This window comes from Mesoplodon bidens, assembly GCF_964165515.1.
Source record: "Mesoplodon bidens genome assembly, chromosome: 18".
NCBI lineage: Eukaryota > Metazoa > Chordata > Mammalia > Artiodactyla > Ziphiidae > Mesoplodon > Mesoplodon bidens.
In genome coordinates, this window is record NC_138175.1 from 46183436 (window position 1) to 46209236 (window position 25801).

Sequence of the window (25801 nt, forward strand, 5' to 3'; positions counted from 1 at the left end):
AACAGAGATATGATTTATAAAACACAAGTTTGAAACTGTGTCAGACGAATTGGTTTGGTTCTCCAAAAGGCAAATAAAACTGATGGTACCAGAACATGCACCCCGAAGTATCACTGTTTTCTAGATGAAGAAAATGAGGTAACTCATCCAATTTCACCTATGGACTTAACACAGTGGGGCCATCATCAGAGTCAACACTACCATCCCCAGGAAACACACTGCTGGATGCTCCTGATAACCTGTCCCCATCAGCCCCATTCCAGGCTGTCTGATTACTCTCCTTCAGTTTCCCTGGTGCGGTTCGGGTCTGAGACCCCTAGGTTTCCGCTCTCCGATCAGCATAGGTCCCACACCACGGTAATCCACGGAGGAAGGCAAAAATAATGCCTTAGTCAGTCAGTCCGGAATATTCTCAGAGTGAGCTACAACTCTTGGAATAGGCCTGGCCGCCACTCTGTCCTTCACTGCGGTAAGCTCTGTGCAAGCAGCCAACCAAGACAATCTTCTACGTGGGCGGGCGCCTCACCCATTCCAGCTCTAGACTACATTTCCCAGAAGCTCTTGCGGCTCCAATCAACTTCCGGCGCGAATCCCGCGACATTATTCTATTTCTCAGGGAATTTATGGTTCTCTGAGATTCGCCCGGCCCTAGGAGGAAGCTCCGGGGTGTGGGGACTGTATCTGGATCGCCAGCCTCCTGGCAGCAATTCCGAGAGGGGAGAAGAAGTGTGGCTTGGCCCAGGCTGTGCAGAAAATCCGAGGGTCGGGAGACATCTTGTTCGAGCGGATCTGGCTCCGGACTACATTTCCCAGACACCGTGGCGGGTATAGGGCTGACCCTTCACTCGCCTGCGGGACCCTAGGCCTCCGGGGAAGGGGAAGTGCAAGGTGAGCAGCCTAGATCCTGGGGGCTCGACTAGGTTCCGGAGGTGCACCCCTGGTGGTCTAAAGGGACGGTCCAGGCGGGTCCGGAGTCTCGGGCCTGTATGATTTGATAAGACTGGGGGAGGGTGAAGTGTGGGATTCCATGTGTGCGATTGTGACCTTATGTGACTGTGCGCGCTGTGTGCGCGTGTGATTGTATATCCCTGTGGTGGGTGTGTCACTGTGACTGACCATGCGCGCGGAGCTCTGCGTGCAGGTGTGACTGGATATCCTCGTTGTGGTGTGTGACTGTGAAAGTGTGCGGCTCTGTGTGTGTATGTGGGACTGTGCCTCTGTAGTGGGACTGAGATTGTGTGTGTCCATACAACTTTGTATCATTGTGTGTGTTGGGGCGGTGGGGAGTGCTGAGAACCTGTGATTATGTTGCTATGGCTGTGTTATCTGAGGGCTGCGTGTGATTGTGGTTTCATGAATGTTAGCAGTACTAAGTGTACTGATGTCTGACTGTGTGAGGATGTGTGAGTGTGATCATGTAACTTTTTGTGGCACTGAGTGTGCGGTTGGAGGGTGCCTGTAATTGTGCCAGGCTAACAGTGTGTATGTCCCAGTGGTTGATGTGTTAGGTCAGGACAGATTTTGGTCGTGGGCAGCAGACTTTTCCCCTTCTGAAACCAGTAATGCTCAGGACAGCCTAGACTCCTCTGACCTCTCTCTATCCTTTCTCTCCATGGGTGGCAGGTGTGGGTCCAGGATAACCTCTGATCTGATGAGTCTAAGCCACAAGAAGGGCCTGGTATTTCATGATTCCCTTCTCCTTCCTCAGCTCTGCTTTTCTCAGAGAGGTCCCCAGAGGAGGGGGAATGGCTGTTGACCAAGCCAAATACAAGGTGCGCTGGGGTTTCCTTTTTGCTTTATAAGTACCCTGGTGCACATATGCACGCTTTCCTAGGGTATAAACATACCAATGGAATTGCTGGGCCATAAGATACGTGTGTATTTTCAAATTTCCTAGATAATGTCGGACTGATTTTCAATACGGTTGTACCAGTTAAATTCTTACCGTCAGATTATAAGCATAGTCATCCTGTGTTCTAATACTTGGTCACTTGGTATTTTAATTTTTGATGAATCTTCTGATATATCACGTGGTTTTAAAAGTATAACATACATTCCAAAAAGTACAGAAATAAAAGTGTATGACTTGATGAATTTTGGAAAATGAACATATTCGTTTAACCAGAGCTCAAATCAGATCAGGAAGTAGAACATTACCAGCATTCTAGAAGCCCGATTCTTGTTCCATCCACTCACTACCCACCTCTCCCGAAGATAACAATTATTCTGTTTTCTATAGCCATAGATTAATTTTACCTGTTTTTGAATTTTATATAAGTAGAATCACACAATATCCACTCTTTTGTGCTTGACTTCTTTTTATTCATCATTATATTTTACATGTATTATGAATGTACTATTTAATAATATTATGTAGTATGAATATGTGAGACTCATCCATGTTGCTTCATGTAGTATAGGTCATTTATTATTGTTGTTGCTTAAAAATCCATTGTATGAACATACCACAATTTATTTATCCTTTCCATTATCTATTGGTATTTAAGCTGTTTTCAGATTGGGCCTATTATGAGCAAGGCTGCTACGAACATTCTTGCACATGTCTTTTGGTGCACATATGAATGCATTTCTGTTGGGTATATCCCTAGGAGTGAAATTTCTGTGGCATAGGTTATGCAAATATTCAGCTTTAATATATACTGACAGTTTTTCTAAATAGTTGTATCAATTTACACTCCTGACTCACTCTCATTGTACGGGAATTAGACTGTGGGACAAGAAGCTTTCCTAGAGATAAAGAACGATAGTTCATAATAAAAAGCTTAGACTACTAGTAAGATATTACAGTTCTAAATACATAGACCTTAATAAAATGACTTCAAGTGTATTTGACAGAAGTAAAAGAAGTAGTAGACAAATCACAATCATAGTGGGGGATTTTTAACACTTGTTTCAATAGCTGGTAGAACAAGCAATAGAAACTGAGTAAAGCTATATAATATTTGGGCAGTGTGATTGACAAAGTTGACTTAAATGATATATGTAGAACAGTGTACCTTACAACTACAGTATATATCCTTTTCAGATGCATATGAGACATTTATCCAAATTGATCATGTGCTGAACCATAAAAGGAATCTCAATAACTTTAAAAGGATTGAAATAATACTGTATGTTTTCTGACCACAGTGGAATTCAGCAGAAGTCAATAACAGAATGATATTTAGAAATATCCCAATGTTTGGAATTTAAGCAATTGTATTTATAAATAACTGGTGAATCAAAGAAGAAATTGCAATGGAAATTAAAAATATTTTGAACTGAAAGATAATGAAAATATAACATCAAAATGTGGGGTGTTGCTAAAGCTAAACCTAAAGAAAATATATAGCTGTAAATGCATATGCTAGTAAAGAAGAATGTTGAAAAATTAATGATCTATGTTTTCATCTCAAGAAGTTAAGGAAATAAAACTTAATACTAAGTTAAACCCAAAGAAAGCAAAAAAATAGGAAATAATAAGAACTCAATATAAATTTATGTATATTGAAATATAAAGTAAATATATAATTGAGAAAATTAATAACTCCAAAAGTTTATTTTGGGGAATCAATAAAAATTGATAAACCTCTATAAAAACATAAAGAAAAAAGGGGAGATAAGACACAAATTACCAAATTAGATATGAGGAAAAAAAAACACTACAGGATAGATTTAAAGCTGAGCTCCCAGTTTTTAGTCAGTACCTGGGACTAGGTTGTACAGTATAAGAGCATTAGAACCTGAGCTGGTGATCATTAAGCTGAGTACCTTTTCAACTTCATCAGACATGTTGATTTCTGTTTTTAGTATAGATTTTAAATTTTGTAACTCAGTTTCTTTTTTAAAAATTATTATTTATTTATTTATATTTGGCTGCATTGGCTCTTCGTTGCTGCTCACGGGCTTTTCTCTGGTTGTGGCAAGCGGGGGCTACTCTTTGTTGCGGTGTGCGGGCTTCTCATTGCAGTGGCTTCTCTTGTTGCGGAGCACAGGCTCTAGGTACACGGGCTTCAGTAGTTGTGGCCCGTGGGCTCAGTAGTTGTTGCTGGTGGGCTCTAGAGCGCAGCCTCAGTAGTTGTAGTGCACAGGCTTAGGTGATCCGTGGCATGTGGGATCTTCCCAGACCAGGGCTCAAACCCGTGCCCCCTGCATTGGCAGGCGGATTCTTAATGACTGCACCACCAGGGAAGTCCTAGTGGTGTTTTTTAAAAAAACTTAAATCTTCTTAATTAATATCACTACATAATTATTAAAGGTTTAATATTGTTAATAAAATGTTCATTTCCTAGGTGATAATGGATTGAGTATGCAGTGAGCTCTCATTTGGAACGTTCAGCTTATTTATTATTTTATTTTACCCCATTTCTACTTGGTTTTTTGTGTGTCCACTGGTGCTCACTAACTGTGGAATACCTTTTCTATCTTGGGTTATTGTGTGAGGCTGCAGGTATGATGGGTCCTTCCTGACATTGGTACAGTTTTACCTTTTTCTGGAGCTAACTGGCTTTCTCGAAATATGCTACATTTATACTTTTCAGACTATGCAGATGGAAACAAGCACCTTTTACCAGAAATATAAACAATAGGATGATAAAGAAACCCACAAAGGTAATCACTCACTAATTATAAATAGTTTTTTTTTAATCCTATTTTTATTCACCTTCTTCTTTTGTGGACTTTATAACAGTTTTTCTCTCACATGTTATTATGGATTTAACAACATTTTCCAGTGTATCAATTAACTGATAGTTGTCATAGACTCCATCATAGTACAAGGAGGAGTGGCAGGAGAAGTATTATAGTATGTTATTGCATAAATTTTCATTACTTGGCCAATGAGAGACCCTTTTAGGAGACTCTTAAAAGGCGTCCTTTTAGTGCAACACCTGATATTTCTGAAAATAGCCTTACCTTTTGGCAACAGCAGAAGGTTCCAGATCTAAACCCCACCTCCAGAAAATTTTTTTCCGTTCTACGACATGCAGTCAGCTATTATCCAGGAACCCTCTTTTCTTTCCTTCTTTCTTTTTTTTTTTCTCTCATCTTCACTTTTCTTCTTTTCCTCTTGGAAATGAATAAAAGACCCAAAACAGGAGATCTCTCTTATACCTGAGAGTTTGTTGGGCAACAGTGCTGCCACTGTTGGGCTACTTTAAGTGATGCAAGAGCTCAAAAGTTTTATTTTTAAGGTTTTGTGTCCACATTATTTTTCTCTAATTTTCTTATGTTAAGTGATTTTTTTTCAACATTCAAAATTTTCTCATACTTTGATAGATGACTGGGGGCAAGGGAGTAGCAATTAATTGAGGAGGTAATTAAATTTGAGACATTTCTACAATAAACATATATTATGGAATAAAAAGCAAAAAAATGCTTTTTTTTTAATGATAAAACAACACAAAAGAAATTTTACACTCAGGTGGGCGCCTCCTTCCTCAGGAAAGGGACTGGGCATGACAAGTACCTGAAGCTATTAAATATTAGCTTCATTATACAGTGATTGAATACTGCAGTGGTGATCCTATGACTTCATAAGGCTATTAACTTTCTTTATGACTCTATTAGCCTAAAAATGAGCAGGTGTAAGAGTTGGAAAGTTAGAATACAGATAGTGTTTTTGCAAGATAAGCACTTGGTGTGTTGAGCAGACTTATTCTGAACTAAAGTAATTTGGGTGGTGCAGATGAAAAAGTTAACTAGAGTTTACTCAAGAGAAAATCAATGAGCATCAGTCTCTCCAGTTTTGTTGGCCCTAAGCCCTTTCTGTCTTAATTTCTTCCCCAATCCATCCTCCTTGCCCAAACCATGCAAAGATGTGCTGATTCCCCTTTCCCATTAGCCGCTCAGAATGTTTATGCCACCATCAATTTCTTTTCCTTACTAGGAAATAGAGTTATTATCTATTCCACCATGAGTGGAATGCCCTTGGGAAAGTAATGAACTGCAATGGAAATTACATTAGAAAAGCATTCTAAAGAATTGGGTTCTTAAAAACTAACTTTACTCAACATTATTAGTCATAAGGAAAATGTAAATCAAAATCACAATGAGATACCACTTCATACCTACTAGGATGGCTATGATAATAAAGACAGACAATAAGAAGTGTTGGTGAGGATTTGGAGACATTGCTGGTGGGATGTAAAATAGGGCAAACACTTTAGAAAATAATTTGGTAGTTCTTAAAAAAGTTAGAGTTACCATATGACCCAGCAGTTCTACTTCTAGGTATATACCCAAGAGAATTGAAAACGTTCACATGAAAACTTGTACATAAATGTTCATAGCCATTCATAGTAACCAAAAAATGGAAACAATTCAAATTCCTATCAAATGATGAATGGATAAACAAAATGTGATCTATCTACACAGTGGAATATTATTTGCCAATAGAAAGGAATGATGTTCTGATACATGCTACAACACAGATATACCTTGAAAACTTGCTAAGTGAGAGAATCTAGTCATAAAGGGCCATATATTGTATGATTCCATTTATATGAAATGTCTAGAATAGGCAAGTCCATAGAGGCAGAAAATAGATTAGTGGTTGCTTAGGGCTGGGAGAGGAAGGGAAATAGGGATTGACTCTTCTTTTTTTAATATAAATTTATTTTATTTATTTATTTTTGGCTGCATTGGGCCTTTTTTGCTGCACACGGGCTTTCTCTAGTTGCAGCGATTGGGGGCTACTCTTTGTTGCTGTGTGCAGGCTTCTCATTGCAGTGGCTTCTCTTGTTGTAGAGCATAGGCTCTAGGTGCATGGGCTTCAGTAATTGTGACACGTGGGCTCAGTAGTTGTGGCTCGCGGGCTCAGTTGCTCCGTGGCATGTGGGATCTTCCCGGACCAGGGATCGAACCCGTGTCCTCTGCATTGGCAGGTGAATTCTTAACTACTGCGCCACCAGGGAAGTCCTGGGATTGACTTAATGGGATTTCTTTTAGGGGAGATGAAAATGTTCTAAAATTGGATTGTGGTGATATACTAAAAAACATTGAATTATATACTTTAAATGAGTAACTTACATGGTGTGTGAGGTATATCTCAATAAAAATTAGTGGATTAGAATCTAGATAAAACAATATTGTCTGTGACTTTATAATTGTTGAAGCCAGTTAGTGGGTACATGGAAGGTTTTTTATACTATTTAAATTCTACTTTTATGTATGTTTGGAAATTTCTGTATTAAAAAGTTAAAACAAAAAACTAACCTAATGCCTAATAGTGAAATACTAGAAGCCTTCATAGTAGAATCAGGGAGAAGGCACTATCAACAGTATTATTTAACATTTTTTTTCCCTAAATCTATTAGAAAAGCAGTACTCCATAGGAAACAACTAGAAAACAATTGCTTTGTTCTTTCCCATAACTTCTACTATCAAGCTTCTCTGTGGGCCATTTGATTTCTTGCCCATGGATAAGGTTTTCAGTCAGTGTTAGATAATAAACAGTGTCCATTTCACTGAACTAATCAATACCATAAACTTTAAAGAAAAAGTTTAACCTTCTGACTCCTTGAGCTAGGAGTTTGCAGTGAGATAGCTTTGATGATTGCTTCTCTTTCCTTTTCCCGAACTTTTTCTCCATCCCACTAGGTATTCTCACTCCATATGGTAAGAGTATGTTTGATTTTCTAAGAAGCTGCCAAACTGTCTTCCAAAGTGGCTGTACCATTTTGCATTCTCACCAGCAATGAATGAGAGTTCCTGTTGCTCCACATCCTGGCCAGCATTTGGTGTTATCAGTGTTCTGGATTTTGGCCATTCTAATTGGTAGGTAGTGGAGGGGGCTTTTATTAAGACATTGAAACATATTTTTAAATTATTTAGAGAATGTGGTACTGGCAAAATAATAAAGAGATCACTGAATCAAAATAGAATCACAAATAAATCCAAACATGTATCATCTATGATAAGGGTAGCATTTAAATCAGTAGAGAAAATATATTCCATAGTCATCTATTCTAAGGGTCACTTTTTTTTCTCATTTCAACATACCTGAAATCAGGTTATGTCTTAAATAGCTTCTTTCTTTCTTAGTGGCATATAAAATAATGGTGCATTTTAAGTCGTATGAAATATTATTCACATGTGTTTTAGGTAAACCAGGGTAGCCCTCTCTGGGGGAAAATGAAATAGGATTCTTAACTCATTTCTTATACTAAAATAAAATTATAATTGCTAATCTTATTCCATTGTCTTTTACCAAATAATTTTATACCAAAATAAAATAATAATTGATTAAAGATTTAAATGTACCAAATGAAAGCATTAAAATTAAAAAAGAGAAATTTATATAAATATGTATGGGTAAGAAAGATCTTACCCCAGAGCTAGAAAAGTTGACATTTTGACTGTTTTGTGTGGGTAAAACATATAAGCAAAGTTTTTTGTTTGTTTGTTTTGTTTTTTTAACAAGTCAGAGCTAGAACATAAGGATGAGAAGTGCCTCAGTGTGGGTATGGGTGCAGGGGTGTGGTAGGGGGAATTTGACTTTCTCAGGCTTGGGAAATGAGACTTGATTAGGGAAGTCTTTAGTCCTTCTAATTAGATTGAACTGTGGTCCTGGCCAAAAGCACCATTTAGGTGAGTCTGGCTTGGGGACCTGAGGGCTGAGGAGGAGGGATCTGCTCAGGGCAGGTCACAGCAGCGCTGTCTTGGGTTCAGAGCAACAACAGCACTGAGATGGGGCAAGGTCTTCCCTGAATCACTGGCTGAGACAGGAACCTGGGTTGCTTGGGTGAAGGAGAGGCAATATGAGTCTGTGTTTCTTTGGATTGACTAGCCAGGATCCATCTTACTGCAGATAAAGCCTGGGGGTTCTGGAGCTGAGGTAGGAGGGGGATTTATTCCATACTCCCACTCACTAGAGTTATATCCTATGACCAAGGGAAGTAGAAGTAGTTTTGCCTGGAGAGTCTGAAAGCTGTAAAGCCAGTATTGTTTCTAGAGCATTTCTTTGCTTCCCCAGGCCTGCCTTCTCAGAACACTATCCTTTTCCAGGAGAACAGCCCCAAGGAGGAGTGATCATCTCCTGTAATACTGAAAGCCATGGCCCAGGTGAGTTAGTTGATGCTCTTTCTTACCTTCCTGACATTCAGTTCTTTCTAAGAAAAAAAAAATTTTTTTTTTTGTAAAGAGCATGTGAGCATTTGCTTTCTTTCTCCTGACATTTCTGGCTATGAGGGTTCCTTCAGGTCCTGGTCCCTATTTCCTCTCATTCTAGTCAGATAATCCGATTATCATTCCTAAGTGTTCCTCTTCTTTTGATTCAGTTTTAATATTTTCCGTCAGTAAATAATTGAGCATCTCTTTTCTCAGCCCTCTCCCAGGGACTATGATGGAGAAGAAATGCATTTTCTTAAAGGAAACAAGAGTAGATTTGTAGAATAAACTTGTCCTGTCTGGGCAGTGATTTGACGAGGTGGAGGTATGAGTTGCTTAGCTGAGACAAACAAGGAAAAGCCAAGATTATCTCTACAGATCAGTATTCTCCAGTAAAATAGGATGGGAGGTGGTATTGGTAGCTCCAAATGTTAGAGTGTTGCAAGGTCTCCTGGTTTATGGGGCTTCAAGGATTGTTGGGTTGGTAGCTGATACAGGCAGATCTTTCTGACTCAGGGCATCCATGAAGAAGTCCAGTTTAAGTTTGAACAGGAAGTGTGAGTCATGAGGAATTTCCAAATGAATCACCAATTTTCTTTATCTCAGAAATAAGGATAAGGATGATGGATGATTATAGTGAGTTCAGCCACTTCATAAATTGTTGAGATCAGAGGTCTCAGAAGAACCTTCTTTAGAAAGCTTTGTTATAATAAATTCCAGACACAGAAAAGTAGTCTTGTGAACTACCATATGCTCACCATTAAGTTTCAATTATTATCAACTCACAGTCAATCTTGTTTCATCCATACCTCTACTTGTTTCTTCCACGCACACTCCCTTAACCTCACTCCCACACACAGGATTTTTTTTAAAGCAAATTCAAATTGGTATGTATCTCTCAAGGATAAGGTTTATTTTTTTAAAAAAACAATCATTGGGCTTCCCTGGTGGTGCAGTGGTTGAGAGTCCGCCTGCTGATGCAGGGGACGCGGGTTCGTGCCCCGGTCTGGGAGGATCCCACATGCCGCGGAGCAGCTGGGCCCGTGAGCCATGGCCACTGAGCCTGCGCGTCTGGAGCCTGTGCTCCGCAACTGGAGAGGCCACAACAGTGAGAGGCCCGCGTACCGCAAAAAAACAAACAAACAAACAAAAAAACCCCAATCATTATGCCATTATTGCATCTGAAAAAGTTAAAAATCATTTGTTAATATCAATATCCAGTCAGTGTTCAAATTTTCATAACTGTCTACTTTTTAAATCATTTATTTGAATTAGAATCCAGAGAAGGACTGTGCACTGCAATTGGATATGTCTCTCCAGTCTCTTACTTTGTAGGTACCCCTTCCATCTCTTTTCTTTCTGTGCAGTTTTTGTTGTTGTTGGGAAAGAAAAACAGATTCATTTGTCTACTGTTTGGATTTTGCTGATTTCTTCTCTCTGGTATCATTTAAGTGTTTCCTGAGAGTCAGTAGTTAGGTCTAGAAACGTGATCAGATTCAGTTGGGATTTTTTTGTCAGGAATATTTCCTAGGTGGTGATGTGATTCCATTAGGGGGCATATTATTTCTGGTTCTCTTTCCTTTTGTAATGTTAGCCACCAATGATGATTATTGTCTAGATTTATTTATTCATTAGAGGTTGCAAAATGATATCTAAATTCTGTCATTCCTTCTTCATAGATTAGGTAGAGTACTATCTGTAAAGTAAAATGTCTCATCAGCTGTTTGGTTACCCTAAAGGACAGTTTGTATGGGAACGAATGTTTGATTCTTACCCCTTATTTACCAGTTTTGTTTTTTTTTTACATCTTTATTGGAGTATAATTGCTTTACAATGGTGTGTTAGTTTCTGCTTTATAACAAAGTGAATCAGTTATACATATACATATGTTCCCATATCTCTTCCCTCTTGCGTCTCCCTCCCTCCCACCCTCCCTATCCCACCCCTCTAGGTGGTCACAAAGGACCGAGCTGATCTCCCTGTGCTATGTGGCTGCTTCCCACTAGCTATCTATTTTACATTTGGTAGTGTATATATGTCCATGCCACTCTCTCACTTTGTCACAGCTTACCATTATTTACCAGTTTTAAAAATAATGAGTTGGTTTCTTAGAATCCTACAAAGATGGCTAGTAATTTTTTGTTCAATATTATTATGAGCTCATGGATTTAAACATTTTTTATCTCATCAGTCCATTACATTTGATCCTCAAATTATTCTGTCTTTGGCCAATGGGAGGCTTTTCAAGTAGGCTCCTGAGTCCTTTTAACATGATTCTAGTAGTTTTTGATAGCTCTCTTGTTTTCTGATACAACAGAATGTTCAGACTCATCCTGTGCATTTGACTCAATTCTGAAATTGTCTCCTTCCCAACTTTGGTTACTTTTATTTGAATACGATACTTAGAGACTACAATCTAGACACTAGGGATGCTTATTGCTACTGGGTTAATTATTGTTTCTAGGCCTTTTCTATGGACTGAGTGAGGAATTTTTTTTAATACAAAATAAACTGACAACTCTTGCACCTATTTCTAGGATCTAAAGATTCTGGTTCTTAGTGACACCAGTATAATTGCTCTTTGCTTTACTCCCAAATATAAGCACAGTAGTCTCTGAAATATTTCTTTTTGTTACACATTAATACACGTGTCTGTTGTTTCAGGGATCAGTGATGTTCAGTGATGTGTCTATAGACTTCTCTCAAGAGGAGTGGGAATTCCTGGACCCTGCTCAGAGGAACTTGTACAGAGATGTGATGTTGGAGAACTATAGCAATCTGGTGTCAGTGGGTAAGGGCATGTCTCCCAGTAATTTTGAGTACTCTGGAATGTCTGTTTCTTCCACAGTGAATTTCTCAGCTGCTTTTCGAGCTACCAGCTGAATTTCTGCTCCCTGTTCCCAAGTAAATGGTTTGAACTGAAATGAAAAGGAAGAGTGGGAAATGGGCAGCTCCAATTGGCTGTGGCTGAGCTTCATCTTCTTTGTTTGACTGTTCCTGTAGTGGCATCTCTTCCTTGATCATCAAGGGACTGGATCTTACTTCTGGATCTGATTTACGCACAGCATAACCATGTTCCATATCTTTTCTTGTGAGCAGGACTTTACATTCCTAAGCCTCAAGTTATCTCCTTATTGGAACAGGGGAAAGAGCCCTGGATGATTGGCAGAGAGCTGACAAGAGGCCTGTGTTCAGGTGAGTGAGAAATGATTGGACAGAAGCAGGGCACTACAGGCAATAACTCAGTTGATCAGTGAAGAAACAGCGCCTTTGAGATGTTATCTTGGAAGCTCCCACCAAAACCGTAGGCCTGGGCTTCCCTGGTGGCGCAGTGGTTGAGAGTCCCCCTGCCGTTGTGGGGACACGGGTTCGTGCCCTGGTCCGGGAGGATCCCACATGCCGCGGAGCGGCTGGGCCCGTGAGCCATGGCCTCTGAGCCTGTGCGTCCGGAGCCTGTGCTCCGCAGCGGGAGAGGCCACAACAGTGACAGGCCTGCATACAGCAAAAAAAAACAAAACAAAACTGTAGGCCTGTGGGAAAAACTAAGTCTTTTTAGCACAAGTTTACAAATGACCTGTTTCATTCCTTCCCTCACTTACTGCTCTTTCTACTACTCTTCTCCATCCCCCTCTTAATTTCAAGTAGAAGGTGCCCTTCACATCCCCCACAAAAAACACTCTTTTACCCATATTTTAGATTCAGTTCCTTGCTAGCTTTTCTTCCTCTTCGACTCATCTAAATGTTTTCTGTTACAACTCCCAAAATAGTATATGTGTGTGTGCGCGCGTGGGTGCATGTCTGCATATATGTGCACTGCCCCTCCCCTCCAAGTACTAGTCTTCCTTATAGCTGCTGGCCAATGATTTGGATTCCTTTGGATAGAATTGAGGGAGTTCATGAACTTGGATGAAAAGAAAGAAATGCATCTTTATATTTAGTATCCTCTAATTGAAGTTTAGCGTTTCTTCCTGTTACGGTATACGCAACAACCCGTAGTAGTGTTAGTAGTTCCTGTGACTTTGACATGAATGGAAATCACAGATATTTTCGTATCATTTTATTGTTGCTGTAGACATATTGAAATACTATTTATGCTCATCACTATTTCAGAATTACTATAGTATTAGGCTCACTGCTAGGTCTTACTCTTTAATGTGTTAATAAAGAAGAAAACTCCAGGCAGAGGGAAGAACCCCTGTGAAGGCCCTTCTAGGAGGGGAAAACTTGGTGTGTTTGAAGAACTGAAAGAAAGCCAGCGTTGTTGGGCCCCAAGAGCAAGCATGAGTGGAGTGTGAGTTGAGATTGGAGAGACAAGTAGGAACCACATTATTCAGCCTTTGCCAGTGGTTATGAGGAGTTTGGATTTTGAGCAGTGGAAGTCCAGGCCAAATGTCATTTTTGTGCCTGAAGAGGTTAAAGACTGTGAGAACTTGGTGGGAATCTGGGTTAGGAGGCTACTTGAGTGGTCTGAGTAACAGATGATTCTGGTTTGGAATAGGGTATTGGCAGTGGAGATAGAAAAGCTACTGAAGAGCTTAACTAGATGAAAGTTGCTGAAAGATCCTATGGAGGTAGGAGGAAAAAGAACATGCTGAAATGAATTCCCTGTTTCTGGCTTGAGATGTTCTAATAGGCTCCATTTTGACATCTTCACACTGTTTAATTTGCCTAAAATCTCCATTTTGGGTAAGAAATTCCTTTAAAATAATAGTTATCAAATACTGAACACTTTACTCAAAGACATTCACTTACACTTTTCCTCATGCTCTTAGTAATCATGAATTAAGGATTATCTCCCTTTTACAGGTGAAATGGGGACTAGAAAGGTTAAATAATTGCCTAGGAACCTATAGTAAGTAACTCTCAGTGTTGGGACTCAGCTCTCATCAATCTGCTTCTTACTCCTGTCATCTTTCCATGGTAGTATCTTGCACTATGTTTTATTTTATTTTTTTTTACAATCCTTGTAAGAAACTCCTGAGAATTATTTTTCCCTTATATTGTTCTTTTTTTAAATTGAAGTATAGTTGATTTACAATGTTGTGTTAGTTTCTGGTATACAGCAAAGTGATTCAGTTATACATATATATATTTTTTCAGATTCTTTTTCATTATAGTTTATTGTAAGATATTGAATATAGTTCCCTGTGCTATACAGGAGGACCTTGTTGTTTATTTTATGTATAGTAGTTTGTATCTGCTAATCCCAAACTTCTCATTTATTCCCTCCCCCCATATTTCCTCTTTGGTAACCATAAGTTTGTTTTCTAGGTCTGTGAGTCTGTTTCTGTTTTGTAAATAAGTTCATTTGTATCATTTTTTTAGATTCCACGTATAAGTGATATACAGTATTTGTCTAACTTACTTCACTTAGTATGATAATCTCTAGGTCCATCCATGTTGCTGCAAATGGCATTGTTTCATTCTTTTTTTATGGCTGAGTAATATTCCATTGTGTATGTATGTGTGTGTGTATGTATATATATATATATACACACCATATCTTCTTTATCCATTCATTTTTCAGTGGACATTTACATTGCTTCTATGTCTTGGCTATTGTAAATAGTGCTGTTACGAACATTGGGGTGCATGTATCTTTTCAAATTATAGTTTTCATCTTTTCTGGATATATGCCTGGAGTGGGATTGCTTGATCATATGGTAACTCTATTTTTGGTTTTTTAAGGAACCACCATACTATTCTCCATAGTGGCTGTACCAATTTACATTCCCACCAATAGTGTATAAGGGTTCCCTTTCTCCACACCCTCTCTAGTATTTATTATTTGTAGACTTTTGGATGATGGCCATTCTGACAGTTGTGAGGTAATATCTTATTGTGGTTTTGATTTGCATTTCCCTGATGATTAGCAATGTTGAGCATCTTTTCATGTGCCTGTTGGCCATCTGAATGTCTTCTTTGTTTTTTTTTTTTGGCTGCGTTGGGTCTTCATTGCTGTGTATGGGCTTTCTCTCTAGTTATGGCGAGTGGGGGACTACTCTTCATTGATGTGCACAGGCTTCTCATTGCAGTGGCTTCTCTTGTTGCAGAGCAAGAGCCCTAGGTGCATGGCTTCAGTAGTTGTAGCACGTGGGCTCAGTTTGTTGCAGCACATGGGCCCTAGGGCATGTGGGCTTCAGTAGTTGCAACTAATGGGCTCAGTAGTTGTGGCATGCGGACCCTAGGGTGTGCGGGCTTAGTAGTTGTGGCTTGCAAGCTCTAGAGCACAGGCTCAGTAGTTGTGGAGCACAGGCTTAGTTGCTCCATGGCATGTGGGATCTTCCTGGACCAGGAATCGAACCCGTGTCCCCTGAATTGGCAGGCGGATTCTTAACCACTGCGCCACCAGGGAAGTCCCTGAATGTCTTCTTTGGAGAAATGTTTGTTTAGATCTTCTGCCCATTTTTTGATTGGGTTGATTTTTTAAGAAATATTTATTTATTTATTTGGTTGCACAGGGTCTTAGTTGCAGCATGTGGGATCTTCATTGCTGCATGAGAACTCTTAGTTGCAGCATGTGGGATCTAGTTCCCTGACCAGGGATCGAACTCGGGCCCCCTTCATTGGGAGCACAGAGTCTTAGCCACTGGACAACCAGGGAAGTCCCGATTGAGTTGATTTTTTGATATTGAGCTGTATGAGCTATTTGTATATTTTGGAAATTAAGCCCTTGTTGGTGACATTGTTTGCAAATATTTTCACCCATTCCATAGGTTGTCTTTTCATTTTGTTTAGTGTTTCCTTTGCTGTTGCACTGTGTCTTTTTTCTCTCTGTCTGCCTTAAACTTCAGCAGTCTCCCCTCTCAGTCACTGCAGTGGTACATGAGCAAGTCTCTCCCTTGTCCCAAGATCAGCATCACAGAATTCCAAGGCAAACAGTATTTTCACTGAATCCCCAGCACATAGCATGCTCTGAGTCTTCCCTATCGGCCACTTATATCAAATCAGTTCATTGACTTATCTTAGGCTGTTCCCCCATCTGGCTGACCCTCTGTAATCGGTTTTAAATTGCATCTAGTATGCCCTTTATTATGGACCCTATTTTGTTTTATCCCCAAGTGGGTGTACTGCAGTTTAATTCTGACACTAACTACCCAGAGTTAGCTCAGACCCCACAGGTTAACAGCCAGTCTTACACAAGACTGCCCTCACTTCTGACACCAGCTGCAAGTCTCAGGGGTTCCTCAGACCACCCACACTTCTGACCAACTGGCTATAAATTCAGGATTTCCATGGCCCCTGCAGGCTTTGCTAGAATGACTCACAGAACTTAGGAAAGCTCTATACTTACAATTGCAGTTTTACTGTAAAGGATACATATCAGATGAGTTAGGGTAGGCTTCTGGAGGCAGAGGTTCCATACCCTCTCCCTGTGAAGTCAAAGTGTGTCACCCTCCCGGTGAAGCGCCTCAGTGTGTTTACCAACCAGAAATCTCCATTGAGCTTTGGTGTCCAGAGTTTTTATTAGGCCTTAATTACATTGGCATGATTGATTAAGGCATTGGCCACTTGATCTCTAGCCTCTCTCTCCACCCCAGAGGTCAAGCAGCTGAAAAGTCCCAACCCTCTAATCATATGCTGGGCCTTTCTAGTGACCATTCCCCATCCTGAAACTATCTAGGGGTCCACCATGAGTCACCTCATTAGCATAATGAAAACACTGCTATCACTCAGGAAATTCAAAGGGTTTTTGACGCTCTGTGTTAGGAACTGGGGACAAAGATCAAATTTATACTTTATTATATCACAGAGCCCAAGAATCTCCCCCTATATGTGTTTATTTCTCTCAGTAGAGCTTTAATGGAGGTAACAAATTGTTCACTTTTTGTAATATATATAGTATGATGATGATGTACTCTGTTTCTTACACATACATACAAGCTTATAGAGATGTATATATAACTAGTCATCTTTTAATACGCCCAAGCATTGTATATTTATCAACTTTTCCAGATGATTCTGATCCACATCAGTATTTGAGAATCATTGTGGTTTCCTATTTCCTTAGTCTCCTCCTGCTGCTTCCTGCATTATATCTCCTTAATTTTGTGCATTTCTTGTCCATTTTTCAGATTAAACAGATATACTTGAGAACTCCATGTCATTCACTACCAGATATTATTTTCACTTTAATTTTTCCATGTCTATTATAAAAGTTTAACTTTTCACAAATGAGGTGGGGGAGGAATATTTACCATTTTATTTTCTTTCAGATCTGGAATCAATGTGTGAAACCAAGTTATTATCGCTAAAGAAGGAAGTTTATGAAATAGAATCATGCCAGAGGGAGATGATGGGACTTACAAAGCATGGCCTTGAATACTCCAGTTTTAGAGATGTTTTGGAATATAGAAACCACTTTGAAAGACAAGTGGGATATCAAAATGGGCATTTCAGCCAAGAAATATTCACTCATGAATACATGCCCACATCTATTCAACAGACATTCTTTACTCTACATCAAATAATTAACAGTGAAGAGAAACCATATGAATGTAAGAAATGTGGAAAGATCTTTAGTCAGAATTCACAATTTCTTCAACATCAGAGAATTCATATTGGTGAAAAATCTTATGAATGTAAGGAGTGTGGGAAATTCTTTAGTTGTGGCTCACATGTTACTCGACATCTGAAAATTCATACCGGTGAAAAACCCTTTGGATGTAAAGAATGTGGAAAGGCCTTCAGCTGTAGCTCATACCTTTCTCAACATCAGAGAATTCATACCGGTAAGAAACCCTATGAATGTAAGGAATGCGGGAAGGCCTTTAGTTATTGCTCAAATCTTATTGACCATCAGAGAATTCACACTGGTGAAAAACCGTATGAATGTAAAGTATGTGGGAAAGCCTTTACTAAGAGCTCACAACTTTTTCAACATGTGAGAATTCATACAGGTGAGAAACCCTATGAATGTAAGGAATGTGGCAAAGCTTTTACTCAGAGCTCAAAGCTTGTACAGCATCAGAGAATTCATACAGGTGAGAAACCCTATGAGTGCAAAGAATGTGGCAAAGCCTTTAGTAGTGGCTCAGCACTTACTAATCATCAGAGAATTCACACTGGGGAGAAACCCTATGATTGTAAGGAATGTGGGAAGGCTTTTACTCAGAGCTCACAACTTCGTCAGCATCAGAGAATTCATGCTGGTGAGAAACCTTTTGAATGTCTTGAATGTGGGAAGGCCTTTACTCAGAACTCACAGCTTTTTCAACATCAGAGAATTCATACAGATGAAAAACCATATGAATGTAATGAATGTGGAAAGGCCTTTAATAAATGCTCAAACCTTACTCGACACCTCAGAATTCATACTGGTGAAAAGCCCTATAACTGTAAGGAATGTGGAAAGGCATTTAGTAGTGGCTCAGATCTCATTCGTCATCAGGGAATTCATACTGATGAATAATAAAAACTAAAGCTCTTGTCACCTTCCTGATATTTTAAACAACAACAACAAAAATTCATGTGTGATAGTTACCCTCTTTCACTATTTTTTGTTTCTTAATTTTATTTTATATTTCTTTTTAATCCAAATATATTTTACTCTAAGTTATGAATTTGGATTCTAAATTGACATTTGCCTGTCCCTCCCCCTTACTTCCCCCACCCCATCTTGTACTAATGGCAGTTCAACAATTTTTTCCTTTCCTATTATTTTCTTCTACCTACTTGGAGATAGATTATATTCCTGTTTATATTTGCTTGAGTCTCAAGGCTATGCTTTCTTCTCTGATATATATATTTGTGCTCATACCAACATCACACTGTTTAAACTGTGTGACCTTGTATTTTGTAATTCCTTGTAGAATTAATTACAATATAACCTCTTTTTTTTTTTTGTGCGGTACGCGGGCCTCTCACTGTTGTGGCCTCTCCCGTTGTGGAGCACAGGCTCTGGACGCGCAGGCTCAGCAGCCATGGCTCACGGTCCCAGCCGCTCCGCGGCATGTGGGATCTTCCCGGACTGGGGCACGAACCCGTGTCCCCTGCATCAGCAGGCAGTCTCAACCACTGCGCCACCAGGGAAGCCCACAATATAACCTTTTTTTGAAGTCACTGTTAGTCTTTTTGTTTCATTTCACAAATTTATATTTTTTATTATAAAAGAATATCAGAAAACTAGAAATTAAAAAAGCCAAGGTTAATTGTAATCATACGAACTATAGATGATGACTCTCAAGTTGGTAGAGCAAATCCTACCAGACTTTGTTTTTAAAGAAAATGTAGTCATGGTATACATGTTGCACCTTCACCTGGTACACGTATTGGCTTTTATAATGCTACAAAATATGATTGCCATTTCAGTAAATATAGATTTTTATCTTTATCAATGTACTTAATGACTTTTTTAAATGACCTTATTTATTATTCATGTTATGGTTGCATCTAATTGTTTTCAGTTATAAAATCTTCCCTGACTAATATGACCCAAAATTTATCTTTGGATGCTTGGTTTTTTCCTTTTAAAACATCTATTTTAGTTGCTGAAATTATCCATATTTTCTCCTTTATAAACTGTTTTGTTCCTTTTCATCAACCCTAAACCTAAGCTCATACTAGAAAGGTAATTAACTACTGTTACCGGTATTATTTATGCTTCCAGGTTTTTAAAACTTTTTACTTATATATGTTAGTGATATTTTATTTTTTATGTATTAGTAAATATAATCACGTTCTATGTATTGGTTATTGTGGGGATTCAATGAGTTAATAAAGTGTTTAGAACTTTTCCTATCATGTAGTAAATGTTTAGTAAAAGTTGTCCACTATTATCATTGATACACCCATTTTCATAATTATTGTCATTATTATTTGTGGAAAGGATTTTAACCATGTTGTTTACTTTTGTCTAAATCCAAGAATTAATAATGAAAAAAGAGAAATAAGTGTAATGAACATAGGAAAGCTTTTCCCATCACTCATTATTCTGCATGAAATTTCAAAAGGGAAAAAAAAAGTTTGCATGGGTAGTCTACATTCAGACTATTTTCTATGCTGCACAAAGACTAATACCCTGTGGATACAATGATGGGTAGTTGAAAGCACAGTCAAATAAGCAGGAAGAGATAAGAATATTTTTCCTAATAATTAGTTCCCAAAAAAGAAAATATACAAGGCACATTATTTGACCAGAATGGGGGAAACAGTAACAAAAGGGTGGCCAGCAAATATCTGAATATTAATTTAGTGTCCCCTCTTGATTAACATGGGTTAAGGAACTAAAACCTTAATATACACATTATTTAAACGTGAATGAATTTGAGAACACAATTGAAAAACCTGTGGGACTTCCCTGGTGGTCCAGTGGGTAAGACTCCGTGCTCCCAATGCAGGGGCCCAGGGTTCAATTCCTGGTCGGGGAACTAGATCCCACATGCATGTTGCAACTAAGAGTCCACATGCCACAACTAAGAGTCTGTGTGCCGCAACTAAAGGTCTCGCATGCCTCAACGAAGATCCTGTGTGCCACAGCTAAGACCTGGCCCAGCCAAAATAAATAAATAAATATTTTTTAAAAAAACCTGTGAGTGGCAGCCAAAGTTTTATTGGAAGTTTTATAACCCAGTGTGCATGCATACATTAAAATACTAGAGTTTTCCGGGAAGCAGCCTGAGATGACCTCTAAAAATGGTTCGCTATTCACTTGGCCCAGAGAATGCCACAAAATCATGCAAGTCAAGAGGTTCAAATCTTGGTGTTCACTTTAAGAACACTCGTGAAACTGCCCAGGCCATTAAGGGTATGCATATCCGAAAAGTCACCAAGTATCTGAAGGATGTCACTTTAAAGAAGCAATGTGTGCTATTCCATCGTTACAAAGGTGGAGGTGGTAGGTGTGCCCAGGCCCAACACTGGGGCTGGATGCAGGGTCGGTGGCCCAAAAAGAGTGCTGAATTTTTACTGCACATGCTCAAAAATGCAGAGAGTAATGCTGAACTTAAGGGCTTAGATGTAGAGTCTCTGGTCATTGAGCACATCCAGGTGAACAAAGCCCCCCAAGATGCAGCACAAGACTTACAGAGCTCATGGTCAGATCAACCCATACATGAGCTCTCCCTGCCACATTGAGGTGATCCTTACTGAAAAAGAACAGACTGTTCCTAAACCAGAAGAGGAGGTTGCCCAGAAGAAAAAGATATGCCAGAAGAAACGGAAGAAACAAAAACTTATGGCCTGGGAATAAATGCTGCAAAAAAATAAATGCAAATAAAAGTAAAAAAAAAAAAATACTAGAGAGCTTCCCTGGTGGCACAGTGGTTGAGAGTCTGTCTGCCGATGCAGGGGACATGGGTTCGTGCCCCAGTCCGGGAAGATCCCACATGCAGTGGAGCGGCTGGGCCAGTGAGCCATGGCCGCTGAGCCTGCACGTCCGGAGCGTGTGCTCCGCAATGGGAGAGGCCACAACAGTGAGAGGCCTGCGTACAGAAAAAAAAAAACAAACTAGAAAGATCATTAATAAATATAATCAGTATAGAACCCAGGGAGATAAAACAAGCAAAAATATATCTAAATCAGGTAGAGAAAGGCATTATTAGTTATAAAATGCAGAAATAAATGACAGAAACAAGTGAACAATCTAAAACAGAAAATTTATTTGACTGAAAAAAAGTAGACAAACTAGTGATTCAGGTGGGGGAGTACAGATGACGAATGAACAGCACTGTGAATGAGACATTGAAATGACTACATATTTAAATTTGAAAGGACACTATCTTTCTGGCTGATTAAAATGTTCTGGGATTAATGGTGTTGTACAACTTTGTGAATATAATAAAAAACCACTGAACAGTATACTTTAAAAGGGGGGTGAATATTTAAAAGGGGGTGAATATTATGGTATATGAATTTTATCTCAAAAAACTTAAAAGTTAGTACTATAGACATTTTTATAATATATCTGAAAATCTGGACAAAGTGTCTGATTTTTATAAAGAAATTGGATTGACTTGATATCAGAATTGACTAGAGAAGAAGTGTAAAATCTTAATAGACTCCTTTCCAAAAGGAACATTTTAAAATTAAACCAAAAAAATGTCATGGGAATTCCCTGGTGGTCCAATGGTTAGGACTCTGCGCTTCCACTGCTGGGGGCCAGGGTTCAATCCCTGGTTGGGGAACTAAGATCCTGCAAGCCTCAAGGCGCAGCCAAAAATAAAAATAAAGTAAATAAAAAAAACAATGTCACACAGCTACACTAGAGACACCAAATTAGATATAGATGAAACTATGAAATGTTTTAGGAGCTCTTCCAAGACATAGACTGAGGTAGCAAGTTACCTGTTTTTATGAATCTGTCATAATCCTAAAGATAAAACTTACTAGGAGAACACAAAAAGATAATATGCCCAAAATCAGTTATGAAAATATGCAATGTTAAAAAATAGCAAATCAAATCTAGTAATCTACTGAAAGGAGATAAATGTTTGTCACAATCTGAATTTTGGAACAAAACATTTCTAATAAATCCTTATTCAAACTTGCTGCTCACTTTCTGAAACTTGGAAATCAAATTGATTTAGTTAGCATAGTATTCCTTAGTATTTTAACTCAGGAACCAAATAGATTTGGATAGCAAGGCGTTCTTGGAATACAACACAAGATAATTCACATGGAATTTCTAGAGTTTAAATAACTAAAGCACTGTAAATGAAAATATATTATCAAGCCTCAATATATTCTAGCTGCACCCTTCTTTTCTTATCAGTATTTGACAGAACGGGATATATTTTACAAATAAACTTGAGTTATCCTACCTGCTGCAATATCATTCACTTATACCCTTCATTCATTCATTCATTCATTTATACCCTGTCTACTTGTCACTTGAAGAGTCTTTAAAACAGCTAATGAATCCAATCATTGCCATGCATTTAGTATGAGGATGTAGTGAGAGGTGGGAAGGAGGTTGTTAAAACAGTCACAGAATTTCAACTCTCATGTCAATTTGAATATAGAATATGAAAGGTGTTCATTCCCATGATACCAAGAAAACCTGGACAAGGTAAAAATCATACTTTCCTATGGGACTATCTAGGAGTGGTCGTAGGGAGTTCTCTGGCAGTCCAGTGGTTAGTACTCCACGCTTCCACTGCAGGAGGAACAGGTCTGATCCCTGGTCAGGGAACTAAGATCCCACATGCCGTGTGGCAAAAAAAAAAAAAAAAAAAAAAAGTGGTGGAAGCAGGGAACTGAATTCCTGATAAAAATAAGCCCTTGATAGGTAAACAGATTGCTCCATGACTTTGCATTCTTGGATGCGGTGCACGGTGTGGGTATGGATATGGATGGATGAAGGTGTAGGCCTGACAGATGAAGAGACTTTGCAGAGATAAAAAGAAATTAGTAGAGCCTAAAGATACTTAGGACTTTTTGGTTGGATAAGAATCTGGAAAAAAACCCAAATGCAAAAGATTTTAAAAATACTATCAACCAACTTTACCTAATTGACATTTATTTAATGGTACTCTCAATCAGCACAATACACTTGCTTTTCAATGACATAGAAAACACTAAGACTACATGTTGGGCTATAAAATAAGATTCAGGTATTGTCAAAGGAATAACATACAGATAATATTCTTTAACACCGAGCTAAATAGAATTCAATGGTTTTAACTTTAGGTGTATGATTCACCTAGAATTAATACTGTGTATGGTAGGAAGCATAGATTAAGGTTCATTTTTTTCCTCACATAAATAGTCAGTTGTTCCAGCACTTCTTGTTAAAAAAGACTTTCATCTCTTCCACTGAGTTGCTTTGGTATTTTTATCAAAAATCAGTTGACCGTATATGTACACCTTTATATTAGCAATGTGCAATTGTAAAATGAAACAAAAATCAGTTTATAATAGTATCAAAAAGTATAAAATACTTAGGAATAAGTTTGATAAAAGATATGAAAGACTTTATATGGAAAACTACAAAACATTGCCAAGGAAAAAGACAAAATCTCTCTTTTTTTTTTTTTTGTGGTCACGCCACGCAGCTTGTGGGATCTTAGTTCCTGACCAGGTATTGAACCCAGCCCTGGCAGTGAAAGTGCTGAGTCCTAATCACTGAGTGGCCAGGGAATTCCCTCGATAAGATCTAAATAGATGGAGATACCATGGCTGTGGATTGGAAAACTCAATGTCTTTAATAAAATTTCCCCCAATTTATCTATAGATTCCAATGCCATCCTAGTCAAAATACCAGCTTGCTTTTTATTTTAAATTGATAGAAGTTTTCTAAAATTTGTATAGGAATCCAAAGACCTAGAATAGCCAAAATTGGTATTGCAAAAGAACAAATTGGAGGACTTGTATCTGATTTCAAGACTTGCTATAGAGCTATGATAAACCAATAAAGACTGTGGTGTTTGCAAAGGATAGACAAATAGGTCAGTGGAGTAGAATAAAAAGTTCAGAAATGGACCACAACAAACCCCAGAGTTCAACTTTTTCCTCCTAATTTTCATGAACGTTTGTGAGAAACACACTTGGGAAATGTTTACTTAACTAAAATACATGAGTAAAAAGTAAAGTTTAGGAGATTATTGTAGGTAGTATTTGGGGTAAGGAGTTTTCCAAGTCTGTAATATTAGATCCTGTAGAAAGTTTCTAGTTAGTCCTGCTCTGCAGAAGGAAATGCCTCTCACCAAAGATGTCATAAATCTTTCCTTCCTCTGTAACTTCTCCTCCAGTCATATCTTATGAGAGACTGAATTATGGTAATGTTTACAAGAATAAGTGATATACATTAAATTGCCTCATTAAAAATGTTTGAGAAAACCAGTTATTTTTAGTCTAAGGAAGAAAAATCTCCAAGAATTAAAGACTTTAAAAAGACAGAAAATGTATCTGGAATTTCAGTTCAGCACTGGCTTTGTTTCTAGTTCTGTTTTAATATTTGAATAGGTGCTGTCAGAAATAGAACTTTTCTTTTTTCTTACATGTATACACTTTTAATATATCTTTTATTATATTCCTCTACAAAAATTACAAGAGTAATATATTTAGCCACAACTAGTAAAAAATGAAAAAACATATAAATAATATCTGCACCCACCCCAATTCTTTCAGACCTATGTACAATTTCAACAAAGCTTATTTACTTTTCACACCTTTCTCCTTGCTCCTACCAACATTACACACATATCTGATTTGTCTTTGTTCAAATTAAAAAAAAAATTTTTTTTAATTTATTTATTTTTGGCCGTGTTGGGTTTTCGTGGCTGCATGCAGGCTTTCTCTAGTTGTGGCGAGCAGGGGCTACTCTTCGCTGTGGTGCATGGGCTTCTCATTGCGGTGGCTTCTCTTGCTGCGGAGCATGGGCTCTAGAGCACAGACTCAGTAGTTGTGGCACACGGGCTTACTTGCTCCATGGCATGTGGGATCTTCCTGGACCAGGGATGGAACCCATGTCCCCTGCATTGGCAGGCAGGTTCTTATCCACTGCACCACCAGGGAAGCCCTCAAATTTTTTAATGGCATCAGGCTATGCACTATTTTCTCTAACTTGCTTTGCTCAAGCAAGTCTAACTTGTACATTCCCTCAGATCAATAAGTATAATCTTACTCTTTCTAAGATTACGTTGCACATTATATTCCTGATGTTGGTTATTTGTGCCTTTTCTTTTTCACTTGATTAGTCTTTGTGGTTTATTACTCTTTTGAAAGAACGACTTTTTGCTTTCTTGATACTCTC

General features: G+C 38.5%; 1 protein-coding gene and 1 pseudogene across 10 annotated transcripts; both read left to right on the forward strand.

Moving 5' to 3' along the window:
• The first annotated feature begins 624 nt into the window (after nt 1–624).
• Nucleotides 625–20641, forward strand: LOC308606375 (uncharacterized protein). 9 transcript variants are annotated; one of them, XM_081217169.1, is made up of 7 exons: nt 625–888; nt 4542–4611; nt 7695–7776; nt 8975–9063; nt 11773–11899; nt 12208–12303; nt 17325–20641. In XM_081217169.1, exons 4-7 carry the CDS (start codon nt 9055–9057, stop codon nt 18518–18520), a joined length of 1428 nt encoding a protein of 475 aa, XP_081073295.1. In that variant the 5' UTR covers nt 625–888; nt 4542–4611; nt 7695–7776; nt 8975–9054; the 3' UTR covers nt 18521–20641. The 9 variants fall into 9 exon arrangements, with proteins under 9 accessions (XP_081073295.1, XP_081073297.1, XP_081073302.1 ...); XM_081217171.1 differs by having other exon boundaries at nt 9007–9063; XM_081217176.1 differs by lacking the exon at nt 11773–11899 and having other exon boundaries at nt 11957–12303.
• A 101-nt stretch (nt 20642–20742) lies between these two features.
• On the forward strand, nt 20743–21335 carry LOC308605997 (large ribosomal subunit protein uL22-like; annotated as a pseudogene). Its single transcript has one exon. The product of its transcript is annotated as a large ribosomal subunit protein uL22-like (transcript).
• Nucleotides 21336–25801: the final 4466 nt, after the last annotated feature.

What these genes read in the sequence shown, in the direction of transcription:
- LOC308606375 (XM_081217169.1), top strand. An exon ending in TAGCAATCTGGTGTCAGTGG is followed by an intron (nt 11,900 to 12,207) that starts GTAAGGGCATGT and finishes TCTTGTGAGCAG; the next exon opens with GACTTTACATTCCTAAGCCT. An exon ending in GACAAGAGGCCTGTGTTCAG is followed by an intron (nt 12,304 to 17,324) that starts GTGAGTGAGAAA and finishes ATTTTCTTTCAG; the next exon opens with ATCTGGAATCAATGTGTGAA.